The 15,405-nt window shown below is 49.8% G+C and overlaps 1 protein-coding gene across 3 annotated transcripts in view; it reads left to right on the forward strand.

Moving 5' to 3' along the window:
• The window catches only part of SEMA7A (semaphorin 7A (JohnMiltonHagen blood group)), a 36,130-nt gene that overhangs the window by 4,917 nt on the left and 15,808 nt on the right, over positions 1-15,405 (forward strand). For 2 of the 3 annotated variants that reach the window (XM_074916741.1, XM_074916742.1), the window contains exon 1: positions 4,856-5,019. The exons of the other annotated variant lie outside the window; for it this stretch is intronic. In XM_074916741.1, the coding sequence (XP_074772842.1) occupies positions 4,908-5,019 (112 nt within the window). In that variant the 5' untranslated portion in view covers positions 4,856-4,907. Of the gene's footprint in view, positions 1-4,855; positions 5,020-15,405 lie in introns of those variants that run through there. 3 annotated transcript variants of the gene reach the window in all.

Consider the following 15,405-nt stretch of genomic DNA (forward strand, 5'->3'; position numbering starts at 1 on the left):
ATGTATCAATATGCAGCTCTTGTGGTGGGAGTGCAGTAGATCAATCTCAACAAAGCAACTTATTTCTGTTCTTTTTTTGTTTTAACTTTCTCTTAATTGGGTAGGACTCCACGCTGGATTTGATTTACGCTCACTAAAGCTTTTGGCACCCCTGTCTGAGTCTGTGTCATCGACGTGCATCTGTTTTACCTCCTTTCCTGCTCCATGAGTTTTCACTGAATTACTGTTGACAGTGCTGCTTGTTAATGTGACAAGCATCTAGGTGAAATGTGTTTGCCAACCAAATGGCTGTTTGTGATAAAGGTTGAGGTGTGGTTTGGAGTCATCTAGATGATGCAAGTTTGTGGCTAGTCCTCAGGCAGGACCTCTGCGAGCTGCTGTGACCAGTGAATAGCGTGGTGAAGCTCTGGTCTGGGAGGTCCTGCCTGGGGTGAACCCCAGGGGTTTCCTCAGCTGCAGAGGGGAAAGCACTGAAGAAGGGGAGTCCCACATAGGGGTTTTGTGCTGCTCTTTGGGGAGTTGAGTGTGAGGTGGCTCTGCCACAGGTTTCCTTTGGCAAGTCAGTGGGGTTGATCTACTGGAAAAAGATGTGCTGGGGCACCTGGTTCCTTTACCCCTTCTCTGACTCACTTTTAAAGCCCTGTGGGTGGCATTTAGCACATTAAGTGACACTTCTTGGGGCAGTAGATTTACTGTGCTGTCCTTCAGCATCGTGGCAGCACTGAGAGGACAAGGTGTACCAACTGATGAGCTTCCCCAGACTCATTCTGGCAGACACAGCTGATGGAGATGAACTTGTGTGAAAACAGCATGCCGGGAGAGGCTGAAGGGTTAACGGCCATTGCCGGGCTGGGGTTTTGGGAGGGGATGGTTGAGATTGTGGTAGCTGTCTGCAAAGAATGTGAGTTGGGGGACAGGATTTGTGTGTTGACAGCAGAATGCATCAGCTTGCTGATAAATGTTCCACTTTGCTTCCTTCCCACCTCACTTTGTCATCTGAGGACTGACAGACCTGTTGGTCAGTGCCAAAAGAAACAGTGAGTGGAATTTCACTTTTTTCGTCTCAAAGTTCATGTTTTTAAGTCATCTTGTTTCCAAAGGCAAAATGCAAGGGGTAAGAAATACAAGCTCTGATTTTCCATCCTACAGTCCCTCCTACAGCAGGGTCCCCGCACAGGCAGGGTTTGACAGAGGATTTCCCATGCTCTGTGTCAAAACATGCAGTCTGACTGTCTCATCTAGGGAGGGACTTTGGAAACACCTGCACACATGTGGCATGACGGACCTGGTGAACATCCTAAGCCCTTTGTGCCATGTTCAAAAAGGTCCCTCTGTGTTGAAAAAGGTTGCTTTTTGTACTGTTCTGAAACTGCCATGGCTGATAATAGCCAGAGATTGAGATGTGCCTCTCAGGTTTCTGCAAGAGATGTCACAACAGAGACAAGAGCTTGCCTGGCTTTCACAGGGATAAGAATGTTTGTGGTGTTGACATTTTTTTTTTCCGTGGAAGACTTGTCTGTGTCCAAACTCATTACGCCTATTGGCTGTTTCCCAGGGTCACATTCCTGACCTTAGCAGAAGGTAATTGATATGTTTGTTTGAATGACGTTCTAACATACCTGCTCTTCTCTTGCGAAAAGATGACAACTAAAATGGGAGATTTCATAATAGACTGCCTGGGCCACAAACATTCAAGCAGTCTGTCTCCTCTGCAGTGATGATAAAACTGTTCCTCTTAAGGAAAATCTGTGCTTTATGATTTTTACAAGATCCTTGGAGGAAGCTGCCTCCTGATCTGTGTTGGAACGGAGTAGCACGACCTGGAAAAAACTGCACATAATCTGCACTGTGGAATTTTTGATACTTGAGTGAAGCAGACGGAAACCTCTTCAGGAGGGGGCCGAGCGGGGAGTTCGTGCCTGGAATGTGATCACTTGTGTACGCATTCCTTGTCGGGTAGTGGGGGACATGGCATGTGGCTGAGCAGGTCCTGAGCAGACTCTTTCTCAGAAGTGTTTGCCTGCTTTGGGACGGGGGTGTGTGTACTTAATGCACAGCGGGTTTCTGGCTGTCTTCAGGGCACCGTTCTGTCTTCAGCACCTCCTGCAAACTGGTACAGGGTTGGAGCAACCTTGAAATCAGCTCTACCCTTCTCCCAAGCGTTCAAGCTGTGCTGCTTCCTGATCAAATGTGTGCAGCATTGCACTGTGCTGCTTTGTATGTCTGTGGAACGGCCCTGCCCATGGGGGAGCTTGGGATGGGGTTATTTTCCTAATGTGTTACACAGTGTGTGTCCCATCGTTCCCTTGACCCTCTAGATGTTGTCTGCTTGTTGAAGTTATTTTCCCAATATTGTCCTATGCAATGAACCAGTGTTTCTGTGTTTGTGGGTGTCAGGCTCACCCTAGATGATCAGTCACCCTAGATGATCAGTCACTTTGCTGCCCTGAAGGAGCTTGTGGTGAGAGAAAAGGATGCTAAGGGGAGCTGTAGCTTCTGGAGGCAGCAAAGGCGTTTGGGTAAAAGCTCAGTTTTTATGAAGACCATTCATTTGAAGAGCTGTAACCAGCATTGTGGGTGTGATGCTCCTGTATACTTGCGTGTTCCAACACTGTCACTTTTTTTTCTCCCTTGCAGCGGGCTCCTTTGCTGGTGAGCTGCATGCAGAGATCTCGCACAGCTTTGTATTTACTTGATACAAACCAAGCTGTCTGAGTCTCTTGCTTAGCAAAAACAAGAGGTGCTACAGCATCATTCTGATTCCAGAACTACAATACACTCATGTTCATGGAATATCTTGGCTTCTGGTCTAGGAGATGGAGTGGTATCACGTGTTGAAACAGAAAGAGCCCAGAGCTGAGCACTTCCAAAGTTTTGGGGGAATTTGAAGCTGAATTTTATACACAGGAGCTGTATTTAGCTGTAGGTGGAAAAAAAAACCCGAAAAGCTAACCATGCAGGGACCCCAGCTGTGTGTGTTAGGGGCAAGGAAAGGGAAAAGCAAAGGATTTACTGTTCTAATAAGACAGAAACCCTCCTCTGATCAGAACCCTTCTGTGTTTCCAGTTGGCAACTTTGTCAAGAGTGGGAGTTGAAAGCCAGTTACCCAGCCCACCAGCTGCATCGCATCATAAAAGGCAAAGCAGATAATAATGCGCTTAAGTCTCATAGTGTAGCCCAAATTTGGGGTGCACAACACGAAGTCCCCATATTTATTAAGGAACCAGTATGATTTGTGTAGCTTAGGCTGTTGATTTACAAATGACGTTTCTTTTTCACTCTTGACTGTGTGAAAGAGTCTTAGTGAATTAAATGTTTTTCAGGAAGCCTGTTGTGCAAGAAAACAAATGATAACAGGGTTTAGCACCTCTGGGAGCAAGGGGACAGGTAGGGAAATACAGGCACCTCTGGGGGAAAATGGGCAGTTGTTTCGAGGTGAGCAGGAATGCAAAATAGTTCAAGGCTGGGAATCACCATGTTCAGAAGTGAAAAACCAGAATGATCTCTATGTTATCACACTGTAATTACCCAAGCAGATATTTGGTTAAAGAGAAAGATGAAACCTCATATACTTAGAGTTGGTGGGAAATTCCTGTGGGTCTTTAAAATTCACTATTAGCCAGCTCATTAATTTTTTGCTTCCTCCAAAATGCCCCCCTTGCCTTACCACTTCATCTCCTTCAGGAGCAGAGCAGTCCTGGGTCTAGCTTCAATACCAACTTTAAAGAGCACAGCTGCGTCTCTCATCCTTGTGAGTTCCCCGTGGGGCTCTCCTATTCTGGTCACGTTCCACCTCTCTTTCCTTGCACGTAATGCCCTGCTCTTCTCATTAACAAACCTCACAGCGCTTTACAAAGACCATCAGCCCTTCCTGGCCTCCCAATGGGGAATCGGGAGGATGGGGAGGTTTGGCAAAGCAAAGTGACTTTCCGAAGGTTGTGCCACAGCCCTGTGGCTGGCCAGCCCTGTGAGTGTGGTGTGCTCATCCCGTCTTTTGGGAGAACATTAGCATCATAAAAATAAGGGCAGGATCTTAGGGAAGGAAGTATTTCTTCACCCCACCTCCAAGTGGATTTCCCACATGGACTCTGGGATGTCATTTGCTCCCACACTTGCACCAACTTGCTCATAAGCACGGTGATGCGAGTTCGACTGGTTTGGTGAAGGGATGTGTAACACAAGGGACACAGCTGGGTTGTCATGTCTCTGGTATTTGGCTTGGAGTCTTTTCCTGACTTGTGGTGACGAATTAATTTTTGGGCAGTATTTTGTTTCACTAGGAGGTTATTGTAGTGCTAGTGGAAAGAAGGCTGGCACATGAGATGTGCTGCAGCCTTGCTGCATCCTCCTGATGGTAGAGCAGGGTCTTCTGTTAGCAAGCTGTTCCTGCTGCCTTGATATCCAAGCACGGCTCTCTGGCCTCGACACATCCTTCTGTTTAAGCAACTTGAGAGCAGCAGTCCTTTGTTATCCGTCTCGGTGCCCTTGGTCTGCTGTTGCTTCTTGTGCATTCTTAAACACATGTATTTTCATTTTTATTTCATTTGTATCAACCTTAATATTATTCTTTCAAGTCTCTGTAATAAGTTGATTGCAAGCCTTGGGCCAGCTGCAGCTTTTTCTGAAGGGCAAAGCCATCAGACTCCCACCTTCCCTTTACAGAAGGAGGGAGAAAAAGAACAACCAAAAACCCCAGCAAAGCCTGCAGGTACGAACTGCTGAAGATCAGGTGCTAAATGCAAAGAGGCACTCTGGGGTTTTTTATGAGGTTTGCTTTTGAGACTTCATTTAGTCCCACCCTCTCTCAGTCATTGGCTGTCCTGATGCTGCCCACTCTTTTGTATAAGACAAGCAATGCAGCTGTCAGCCTCACAAGCTCATGATCTCTGCCTGCTGAATAAGTAGAAATGGACAGGAGGTCGCCCATTGCCCTCTTCATGGCCCTGTGTGCCAGCCAGCTGGGCGTGTTGGCAGTGGGGCACTCCAAGGTGAACCCCAGGATCATCACAGCTCCACAAGGTAAGTGTCCCGGGCTGCGGTCGGCTGCAACCTTGAGATGAAGCAGCAGCAGTGTCTGCAGCTGACACCTATTCCCTGTGCTGTGTATTTTCTACTTACATTTTGTCTTTTGAGAAGAGTTGGTCTTTTTTTCTTTCTTTTTTCTCTTTGGGGAGACTTTTGGTTCTCATTAAAATGAGCTAAAATTCCTGTGATCTCAGGAGGGGGCTTCTGGTTTCCTTGATTGCTTTTGGTTGCATTTTTAGATCCCTGTTCTTGCCAAATCCTTTCCTTTTCATAGTCTAAAAACATTTTCCTACAGGCTGGGTGTATGAAAGGCTGTCGAAAAGCCCTGAAACACAGTAACCATTTCCCCTAACTTGCAGGGAGAAATGGAGAAGTATGTTTGCATAATACAGTTAATTTTCTTATTCATCTGATGTACTTACCCTGTTAGCTGCAAATGAGTTCTGTGAGTAAATATTTGCAGAAGATCTCCATTCTCTGAGAAAATATATCTTTCTGAAATGGCACGCAAGGACTTATAATCAGATCTGATCTTAGCAGAAACTGAACAAAGAAATGTTTTCAAGGAGCAAGCTTAGAGTACAGCACAAGCTTCATGTGTTGAAAAGAGCAGACTAACGTTTACTGGTTTTATCATGTGTCTTCCAAGCTTTTTGATTAATACCCTCCAGGGAGGCTTTAACAAAAGACCCCGTCTTGTCCCTGGCGGTTCTGGTGTTTGGCTAAGCCAAGCGGGTTCAGCTGAGCTGTGGATCTCATGCTGCTCTGCAGTACAACAGCTCCTCTGTGTTTCTTATTCGCCGACAACTTCAGAGGACACGAATTTCCCGTGGTTTATTCTGCGCCATCTGTTATTCTTCTGCCGTTATTTATAAAGCCCTTCTTCTTCAGGCCCATCGCTGCCTGCGGAGGAAGGGCCAGGAGCAGAGAGAAGGGCGGTGGGTGCGTGGCTCGGAGGTGGCCTCTGCCTGCCACGTCCGTCGCACAAAGGGGAGAGACACTGGCAGGGAGGGCAGTGAAAGGTTGCTCCTAGTATTGAATCATTTGTTTTATCTGCTGGTAGATGAAGTGGCTCAGAAAAGGGGATGCAAGCAGGAGAGAGGGCACAGAGCCTGACACTGAACAGAGGATGGGGGTCGTGCGTTTCTCCACAGATGCTTCCCCTGCCCTGCTTAGGGGAGTGGGAGGCGGGGGGGAAAAGTTAAATTGCTGGGGTCTGGTGTGGTTGGAAATGCCTGTCCTGGAGTGAAACTGTGCCGTAGGGGGAAGAGAGAGCTCTCGCAGTTGATTTCCACCTGTCTCCGTGGGCTGTGCTTGGCATGCACATGCAGTACGGTCATTTGGCCCTTCTCTGCATCTGTGTCAGAGGGTGGCTTTCCCGGCATTGAACACGGTGACGATCTGTCACTGAGAAACGCCGAAGCCTATTAGTATTAGGACACTTCCCTACAAGGGGATCCATGTGTGCTGATCTCTGTTTCTGTCTCTCCTTTTTTTTTTTTTTTTTTTTTTTCAGAGCTTAGTTGGGACATAGGCCAGGAGGGATTTCAGTTAGGGAGGTATAAGAGGTAGCTGTGTGGCACACTCATTAAGAGTCAATCCTGTGTCCTATTTAACAGATTGCAATTTGCTTAGCGTAACCTCTACCCTTTACGAAGTAGGTCTGTAGGTGAGGAGGAGGATGGAGAGGAGGCTCTGGGGAAGGGTGAAGAAATGGGACAGGGGCAAAGGGGATATGGTAGGTGGCAAGGAGCCCTCTTTCACTTCCCCAGTTCTGCAGACACAGTGAAAGGCAAGCGCAGCATCTGTAGTAAAACCTGCAGGTCAGCACACTGCTGCTGTTTGCATCCATATATAGAGGCTTATCCCTTGTCACGGGGGTGGTGGTATTGCAGGGCTCGGTTTGCAGCTCGAGCCCTGCCCCTGGAGGCTGGGAGCTGGATGGAGAAGGGCAGAAGTCCAGGACGTTTGCCGGGACTGGGCCTGGCATGCTGCATTTGCAGTGGTGCAGCGCTGGCCTCGGCCCTGGGCTCTGCGAGAGCTGGCAGCTCTTCACATAATTAAATTTTTTACATGCCACATCCCATCACTAGCACCAGGTATGGCAGCCTCAGCAAAGACACCTTGAGACGTTACAGCCCTGCGGATGAAGGGAGAGATTCCTGGTGCTGGCCAGAGCCCAGCTCACTCCAGAAGGAAAGAGTACGTGTGTGGGATCCATTCCCGGGCTGCGGCACTGGGGAAGAGGAGGAAATTGATGCTGGGCAAAGCTGCAGCTACCCTTCTATCTCTCAGCCTTGCTCCCTTTGCCATCACCCCACCAGACCCAGGGAGAGAGCCCTGGCCTCACTGCAGGCGGCCTGAACCACTCCGCTGTTTTGCCTCGCGGTCCCTTGTTTTTCGGTTTTTGTAGCAAGAAATAGGTGAGGGGACATTGCGAGCTGGGGAAAAAATGTAGCTGGGCTTAGGTGGCACAATTCTGAACCCAGATCTGAAGACAGAGAAGCAGAGTCAGCTGTCTCAGTGCCTGGAGCTGCTGGATTTAAGTAATTTCTCAGTCCTGGGGACTTGGGCTTGTGGCGTCAGGCCAGAGCGGTGGGTGGCTGGAGCACTGTGTTCTGCAAATCTGCCTTTCTGTGAATGCAGTGCATATAAACCAGCCCTGAGGCCTCGGCCACCGTTTTGCCTTTATTTTGCCTCCCTGATGGTGCAGCACAGTACAGAAGGAGGTGAGGAAGGGGGCAGGCTTTCCCCAAAGGTCAGCCCAGTCTCCACACATGCTCGGGAGCGTTTGCCACCAATGGCAAACCCCTGGAGTCCTCCCAGCAGCTGGCACAGGTGGCTGGCTGGGCAAGCAGTTATTTGTCTGACTCTGCAGGATTTCTTCCTCTTCGGGGAAGGAGACTCAAAGCAAAGGGCTGAGGTCATCTCCAGACCACTGGTCATATCTAAAGTCCTTAAGATCCTTTTTACTGACAAGTGCTTTACTCCCTTTCCCCTGTACAGCTGACCCAGCACACAGATGGGTCGGGGTGTCTTCTGGCTATTGCCTTCCCCAGTGTCCTAACGAAGGAAGATTATAAGTGGCAGGTTCCCTATCTGTCGAGATTTGCAGTGTGGGAGTGAGTTCAGCCTTAGCAGCCTGGGCTGGCGCAGAAGCAAGTGCCTCACCCTTTAACGCTGTGTTCTCGCTTATCTTCCCTTTTATTATTTCCATCCTCCCCCTGCCTCCATGTATTTTTCTAACTAAATGCTGACCAGCTGGGCTTTGCTTTGAAAAAGGTGTATTTGCATCCCACAGTGGGCTTTTGCTGGTCAGCAGAGATACAGCATTTACTTTTCTCATCCATCTGCAGAAACAGAGACCACTGTGTCCTGGGGCTGGGCAGAGCTCTCCGGGTGACAAAGCGGGCAGATATGGCCCCTCTGTACAGAACAGAGGGTGGGATCCCAGGCTGTCTCATGAACAGAAAGTCACCGAGCATCGGGAGAGCAGAGGAGAGCAGTGAGGACAGCAAGGAGCCTGAGGGCTGGGTCAGGCTGCTATAGCCTGGGGCCTTTGGTGCAGCATAAGAACTATTTTTAGCTACTGCCATGCTTAAGATTGTCTTGTCCCTGTTTACTCACAAGTGTGTAAATCCAAGAGAAACTCACAGCCCCTCTCTGGTTGACTCCCGCATTTACACCTTGGGGTAGGACAGGTTCTGATAGTTTAATTGTTCCCCTTTTTCTCAACAGATGAGGCTGAAGGCTGGAGGGGGTGGCTTCTGAGCTGGTGCATAGCTCACAGGAGATAAGCAAATCCCGTGGGGGAAAAGAAAGATTATACACTTGACTCTTGGCTACCTCGACTGGGTAAACTGGCTCAAGCCTGCCCAGGGTCATAGGGGGTGTCAGAATGGTAGTTCCTGGAAATTGCCCACACTGCCCGTAGTAGCTCCTGGGCTTTGCCAAGCTCAGCCCCTTCTCCTTGCCCTGGGAGAACTGTGCCAGCAAGTGTCTCTGAGTGCTGTAGGAGCTTTTCTAGGAGCTCTTCGTGCTCACCGGTGCAGTGGTGATGCGTTCAGCTAGCAAAGGAAGAAGAGAGCTGATCAGAGACGAGGCAAAACTTGTACTGATGGGGAGCGGTGGTAAAATGAGAGATTGTGGCAGCACTAGTTCCAGCTTTTACTCCTCAGTGACAGTGGCACTGTTTTCTCAGGAGCCATGGTCCCACGGGTGTGAAACATCTTTGTAGGACAGTTTCACATGAAGCACTCAGAGCATCGACATTTTCAGGAGAAAGCTTCTCACTTTCCCAGCAATGCTATTTTCTGCAGACGGCTCATTTTCACAGGGTGGGTGATGCTGGTATCATAAAATGTTGGTTGAAAATATTTTTTGCTCTGCGCAGATTGAAAAAGAAAAACAAACCAAACAAACCAAGCGAGTGAATCACAACCACCTCCTGTTACACGAGCGTGACACAAAAACAACAGGCATGGGCAAACTAATAGAAGTTGTGGCTGCTGCACTGAAATGCTCAGGGCTGGGAAAGAGAGCCAGATGCAAATTGTTGACCTGCTCTCCAGCTCCGTGCCAGCCCTCAGACTGATTCAGGGTCAGAATTGCAGAAAATTGGCCTGGGAGGGTATTCTGTAGTTGATATAGTCAGGGTCGGTGCCTTAAAGCAGGACAAACTAAATCTAAGCCTGAGTAGTTGAGTACAAGCTAAATCTAAGTACTGAGTACAGGATGCTTTTTAAAGAAGCTTATATCCAGAAAAAGGGCCGGAAGGTGATTTAAAAGGAAAAAATTACTTGTTTTGCAGCCTGTGCTCCCCTGTTGAGCTACAACCTATGATGTGCAGCTATTCCTGGTTGCTCCAAGAATAGGACTTGTTCCTCCTGTTGGGCAATCTTTTCTTTTCAATCCTGGCTCCACCCGGTGTAGTAGGCTGTGTCTAACTGTGTCTGGTGTGACAGAGAAATGCTGTAGGAGTGCCACAGGAGTTGGATGCTGAAGCATTTCCTACCATGTCTACTAGTTTCAGAACAGCTTAAGTCTGCTTTGAATAATAAACCTAATATTGCCCTTATTGACAGTTCTGGTTCTCTAGTCCCCAGTTTGAACCCTGTTGCCTGGTGTCAGCATCCTCCTGCAGCAGTGACTCCACCTCTTATTACTCTCTTGGGTTAAATTATTCTGCTTTATCAGGCACACCAGTAGTGGGAGGGAGGGGGTGTTTCGAGTTTAAGGAGCTGCAGATTTCTTGGGGAATGCATGGACATTCCCAGCCAGACACCTGCCCTCAGGCTGCTCACAACAACCATGACCATGGGTTTGCTTGTGTCTTGGATAACGCAAGTTTTGGAAAGTCTGATCTGAGTGTCTGATTTGAAATGACTGACTGTAACGTGGTGGTTTGGCTTTCCAAGTCTGACTAATGCGGCACTGTAGCCAAAGATGGATGTGGGAAGAATGGATGTTGTGTGTTCGTGCTGGTGGGGGTCGGGCAGGCAGAAAGGGGGAGCTAAGAAGGTCTGCATGGCCTTCCTCAGCACTAACGCAGGAGGCTGCAGGGCTGAGACCTAACTGATATTCGTTACAGGGGTGGGAAGCCCACAGCAGCAGGGCTCCAAAGAGCATGCCAGGACCCTTCCTAGTCTAGCGAGGAAGTCCCTTTACTGCATGCATAATGTTATCTCTTTTCTATAGGGAACTGAAACTTCACCCTCACTCTGGAGCCACGGATCGATCCTCCCATCTTTAAACCTCTGCTGAGGCTGGTGGCTCCACGGGGGCCTGCACAGGTCCCCTTTCCCTGCATTCACCTCCTGGCTAGCCTCCCCTGGGCTGGGAGAAGAGGGCAGGTGCCTGAGAAGGGTTTCTCGGCTGCCCTGCCCTAATAACCAGCAGCAGGGAGGTGGGAGATGGCTGCCAATTAAGCTAAAAGGTGAAGCGGCTGTTATGCTGGTGGATGCTCATAGAGGTGCTTGGGGCAATTTTTATCCTGGAAGACTTTTTATGATAAATCAGTCTCTGGAAACTGATCTTCCTAGTGGGAGGGGCAGCCATGCTCTCCAGATAGCAGCCCCCCTGCTAAAACCATCCTTTTGTTGTTCTGCCATTGTTCTGGTGACCGTATAATAAAATACTATAATCACAGGCCAAAGTTCCCCAGCTTCCAGCAGGAACATGGCACAGCTCGGGACTGTCATTACAGAGGATGGCTTTTGGAAAGTAACAAAACCTGCCTCTAAATTTAGCATCTGCAATCCGTAGGGTGCAGCAAGCAGCTTGGCTTCGGGGCTGGTAGGGAAAAATGTACCTGCTAGATGACAGGCTGTAGCCGTGAAATCAAAGGCTCTGGACTCATCTTGCAGTGATACAGGCTTCAGTGCTGCATAATATGGGGGGGTGAGCTTGTGGGGTGGGGGGGCAGGGGATATTGGTAAAGTGTTGGCATGCATAGAAAATGCTGCCATGCCTGTCATGTAGTCATTCTGTGTTTAGAAAGGAGAAACCCATCTTTCCTGGAGCACGAAGCACTCTAGTTCGAGCCTTCAGAGGATAAGTGGAGCCTTGCAGCACTGCCCATGTTCAGGAAGCCGTGCCTGATGGCAGAGGCTTTGAATTCAAGGCTTGTTCCTTCCCGGCTGCAGGTTAGGGGTCTCTTTTGTTGCTTGCTGAGTGGGCGTTCAGGACCGCTGCCGGCTCTGGCTCCAGCTTGGAGGCCCCTCGCGAAGGGGATAGAGGCTGCTTAGCTCTCCGAAGAGCTTTTGAGCAGGCATGCCCATGCTCAGCAGCTGGCTTACCAAAAGGTTTTTTCCTCTTTTTTCCTGCCCTAGCTCACCCCTGTGCAGCATACTGCTGCCTGCTGCCAAGACGCTCTGGAGCTTACCAGAAATAGAGTGGAAATCGTTAATGCGCCAGAATATTTCCCTTCTGTAGTGTAACTCTAAAAAAAAAAGAGTATTCGTCTAGTTAGAATGTACTCTGCAAGCTCAAACCTTTCCACTGCACTAGTGTGGCCCTCCTGGGCATTTGGATTGCACACAGGCTGAGAGCTTTTGTAGGATCTATCCCTGATAATGCGGGCTGAATTGTTTCCTCTGCTCCGGAGCATTTTGCTATTGATGGCAGAGATCTCTCGAGGGCAGCAGAAAACAGCCGCATGAGCCACCTCGTGGTTGAAGGGTCTTCAGGAGTGGTTGGAGAAGGAGCCAGAGAAAAGGCAAGCAGTGTCTTATGGTGGCAGGCGGAATGTAGCTTGGCTGAGGGTGGAAGAGTCCTGCTGCAGAGAGGATGTAGATGTTACTGATATATCCGTGGCCTTGCTCTTTCCTTTGGAGGGGCGCTTAGAGAGAGTCAGAAGCAGTTTGGGAGGGGTGTGAGAAAAGATAGCATGAGGTTTCTTGGCAGATGATTAAATGCTGCTTGTCTCCAAACTGTCTTGGGGGAGAGACAGGATGAGAAATACCAAACAGATTAAAACCGTCGCTCTGACTTGCTGTGAACTTAAAATAAGAAAGAGGAGTGAAATGTGTAAGGCAGTCAGGTCTAGGTTTGAGTAATGTGGGCTTCCCAGCTGCATGTCTCCCCTCTGTGCTTTCACACCTCTTCTGGGTTTCCCACAAGTGCATGGATGCCTGTGCAAGGGCTTGGGGCTTACACATACCCCAGATGCTCTCCAGCCTCCTGCAAGTTGCCTGCGCTACCCAGTGCTGGGCTCACTGGTTCTCTGCGTGAAGGACAACAGTCACGGATGGAAAATGAAAAGGAAAGCAGCACACAGCCCAGGCCCTCGCTCTTGGATGTGCTGCTTTTGGGAACCGAACCACAGTGTTTCCTACAGAATGGAGGGCATGGGAAAATTACTGTCAAGGCTTTTACCCACCCCGGGCTGATGAGAAAGCACTTTGCCTTTGCTGGGAAACCATTTTATTTACTCTTTCCTTTCTGGGCACACACATATTCTCGGCATGCATCTCGGGAATCTGGGATAGAAATCTGTCGCTGATGGGGCTGTGTTGGTTCTGCTCTTTTTATTTTGCTTTCTTTGAGGAATGACTGATGTTGGAGCATAGTTTGAACTGAAAAGGTGTGGGGCTGTCCTGCACTGGGAGCGATGTTCCATGAGGGATGATCCTTCAGCCTTTTTGTACCTCTGCTTCCCCAACACTGAGAGGTGGCTGTAAGGATCCTGGCTCCCAGGGGTGCAGCTAAATCCCCAGCTGGTGACATAAGCTGGGAAGAAGAGGGAACAATGGGCCAGGTTTTTTTGTGAGCAATGCAAAGGAAGTGGTTAGGTTGCCTTTCCGCCCCTTTCTCGGAAAGCTCTCCTGCAAAAGCATATCGTTTTCCATGAGGCATGTTGGCTGGTGGCAACTCACAGCCCTTCAATCACTCTCTAGCAGGTCAGAGCAAACCCCCTAGAGTGTCCCTCTTGGGTTGTTTCCTCTAGAGACAAATTGTTCCTATAAAAAACCCTGTCGCTGCAGGGTCTGCTGAGGCCCAGGAGCCTGTCAGAGCGCTCGAGGCGTCCATCCCCTGGGAAGGGGATGGCTAACGGGTGAGCAGGGCTCTGGGGAGCATCTCCCTGGCCAGCCTGACTGTGGTTTCCTTGTGTCACGTTGCTCCCTTCAGGCAAAGTCATGGGGGAAGGAAAACCTCAGTGAGCACAGCAGCTCCCTGGAGGCATACTTCCTCCTTCTGAAATGTCTCAACTTGGGAATTTATAGATTGTCTAAAAAAAAAAAAAAAAAAAAATTCCCAGCTTGGCTTCTTGCTGGCATCCATGGCAGAGCCAGGGAGACAGACGGCGTGTGGCTCTTGGATGGAGAGCAGTGTGGTGCAGTCCAGTCCTCCTTCCAGGGAGGGAGGGGACCCACGGGGTGTGGGGTGTCTCCATCCCTCTGGGGTGGGCGCTGTGACTTCCTGTGCTCCCCTTAGAGGAGACAAGCTGCTAGGGGGGCTCCCAGGGCTGGTACCTGGCCAAGCAGGTAGGAAGTCTGGGGATCATCCTGGGGCAATAGTGAAACCAGGAACCGGGCTGCAGAGTGGTGTCAGAGCTGGGACCAGGAGTCCTGACCCCAAAGTGGGTGACTAAGGCAGTGAGCCTGAATCACATTCCCAGCCCTTAAAGGAAGGTAGTTGATCCGCCCGTGCTGGGTTGTTTGTCATGCATCCTGCGTGCGCTGGGGAAGCGGGAGCGGAAGAGGGATCGATGTCATTGAGTTGAGCTGCGCTCTCGTGTTCCCAAAAGCAGGGAGATGTGCAGGAGCCTGAAGCACACAGTCAGCCCTGATTCACGGCTGGGCCCGCGTTGCTGGGAGATGAGGTCTCCTTGCACAGGTGTAGGGGATGAGCCCCGGGGGACCCCCCCGCATTGCCAGTCCTTGAGTCAGCGTTGAGAAAGCAGCTTTTCCCTCTGCCGTCAGAGCCAATCCCCGTCGTATTGCAGCAGAGATGTGCTGCTATCAAGGTCATAATCTGTTCAGTCAATTCAAAAAGGAAGGAAAAAAATAAGTAATTGTTTGGAGAAGGAGGGAAGGAGAAAGGATATGACCAGTGCTGTGATTCAGGCAGGAGCGTGCTCACTGTCAGACCTACAGGCAGCAGAGCAGGTGGCAGTGTCAGCGGCGCTGTGCCGGGGAGGGTAGGCTGCGTGACGGTGATGACTGACAGTGTTAAAATGTGTTATGGCGAGAAGAGTTTCCAGGGCTGCCAGGTGGATTGCCTGGGTGCTGGGGAGCACGGTGGTGCTGGTGACTTGGCTGCATTCACCACGGTGGCGAGCTTTGGTGCTACAGTAATTTAAACCCTGTTTTGTCATTTGGTGAGTGGCCCAGCCCTGTGTCCCCATCATATGGCAGCAGCACAAGAGTTTGGAAGAACACAGGCAGCTTAGCTAAAGGGACTTCCCCCATTCAGGGCAGCACAGGTCCCATGGTGTGGAGTGGGTAATTCCAGGGAGCAGGTAAACCCCACACCCTGCCTTGTTTCCCCTCTTCATGTTCCAAGGGGGGTCCCACTTAACAAGGGTTTTATGAGCAGCAAGTGAAGGATCTGCATTGGTGCTGCTCCCAAGAAGCAGCGCGTTCTTATCTCGTCCTCCTTCCCTTTTTATTTTTTCCAAGCTTTATTTCAGTTCCTTATTATAAAATGTTGGCACCAGAGCAGATTTGAACCATCATCTCCATTTCAGGGAGATGTAGTCCTCCCCCAGCATCAGTGAATTGTAGACCCGTAAAGACTTGCCCACTACTGGTGCTGGGAGCCGTGCGAGCCAGTGACTAAGCCAAGTGTCTGGGATGCCGGCGCCAGCTGCCAGACCGGGGAATGGTGGAGTGTGGAAGGGAGAAGGACCACCATAGCTGAGTCAGCCCTCCAGCCGGG

Source organism: Athene noctua, chromosome 13 (genome assembly GCF_965140245.1).
Source record: "Athene noctua chromosome 13, bAthNoc1.hap1.1, whole genome shotgun sequence".
NCBI classification, from domain to species: domain Eukaryota; kingdom Metazoa; phylum Chordata; class Aves; order Strigiformes; family Strigidae; genus Athene; species Athene noctua.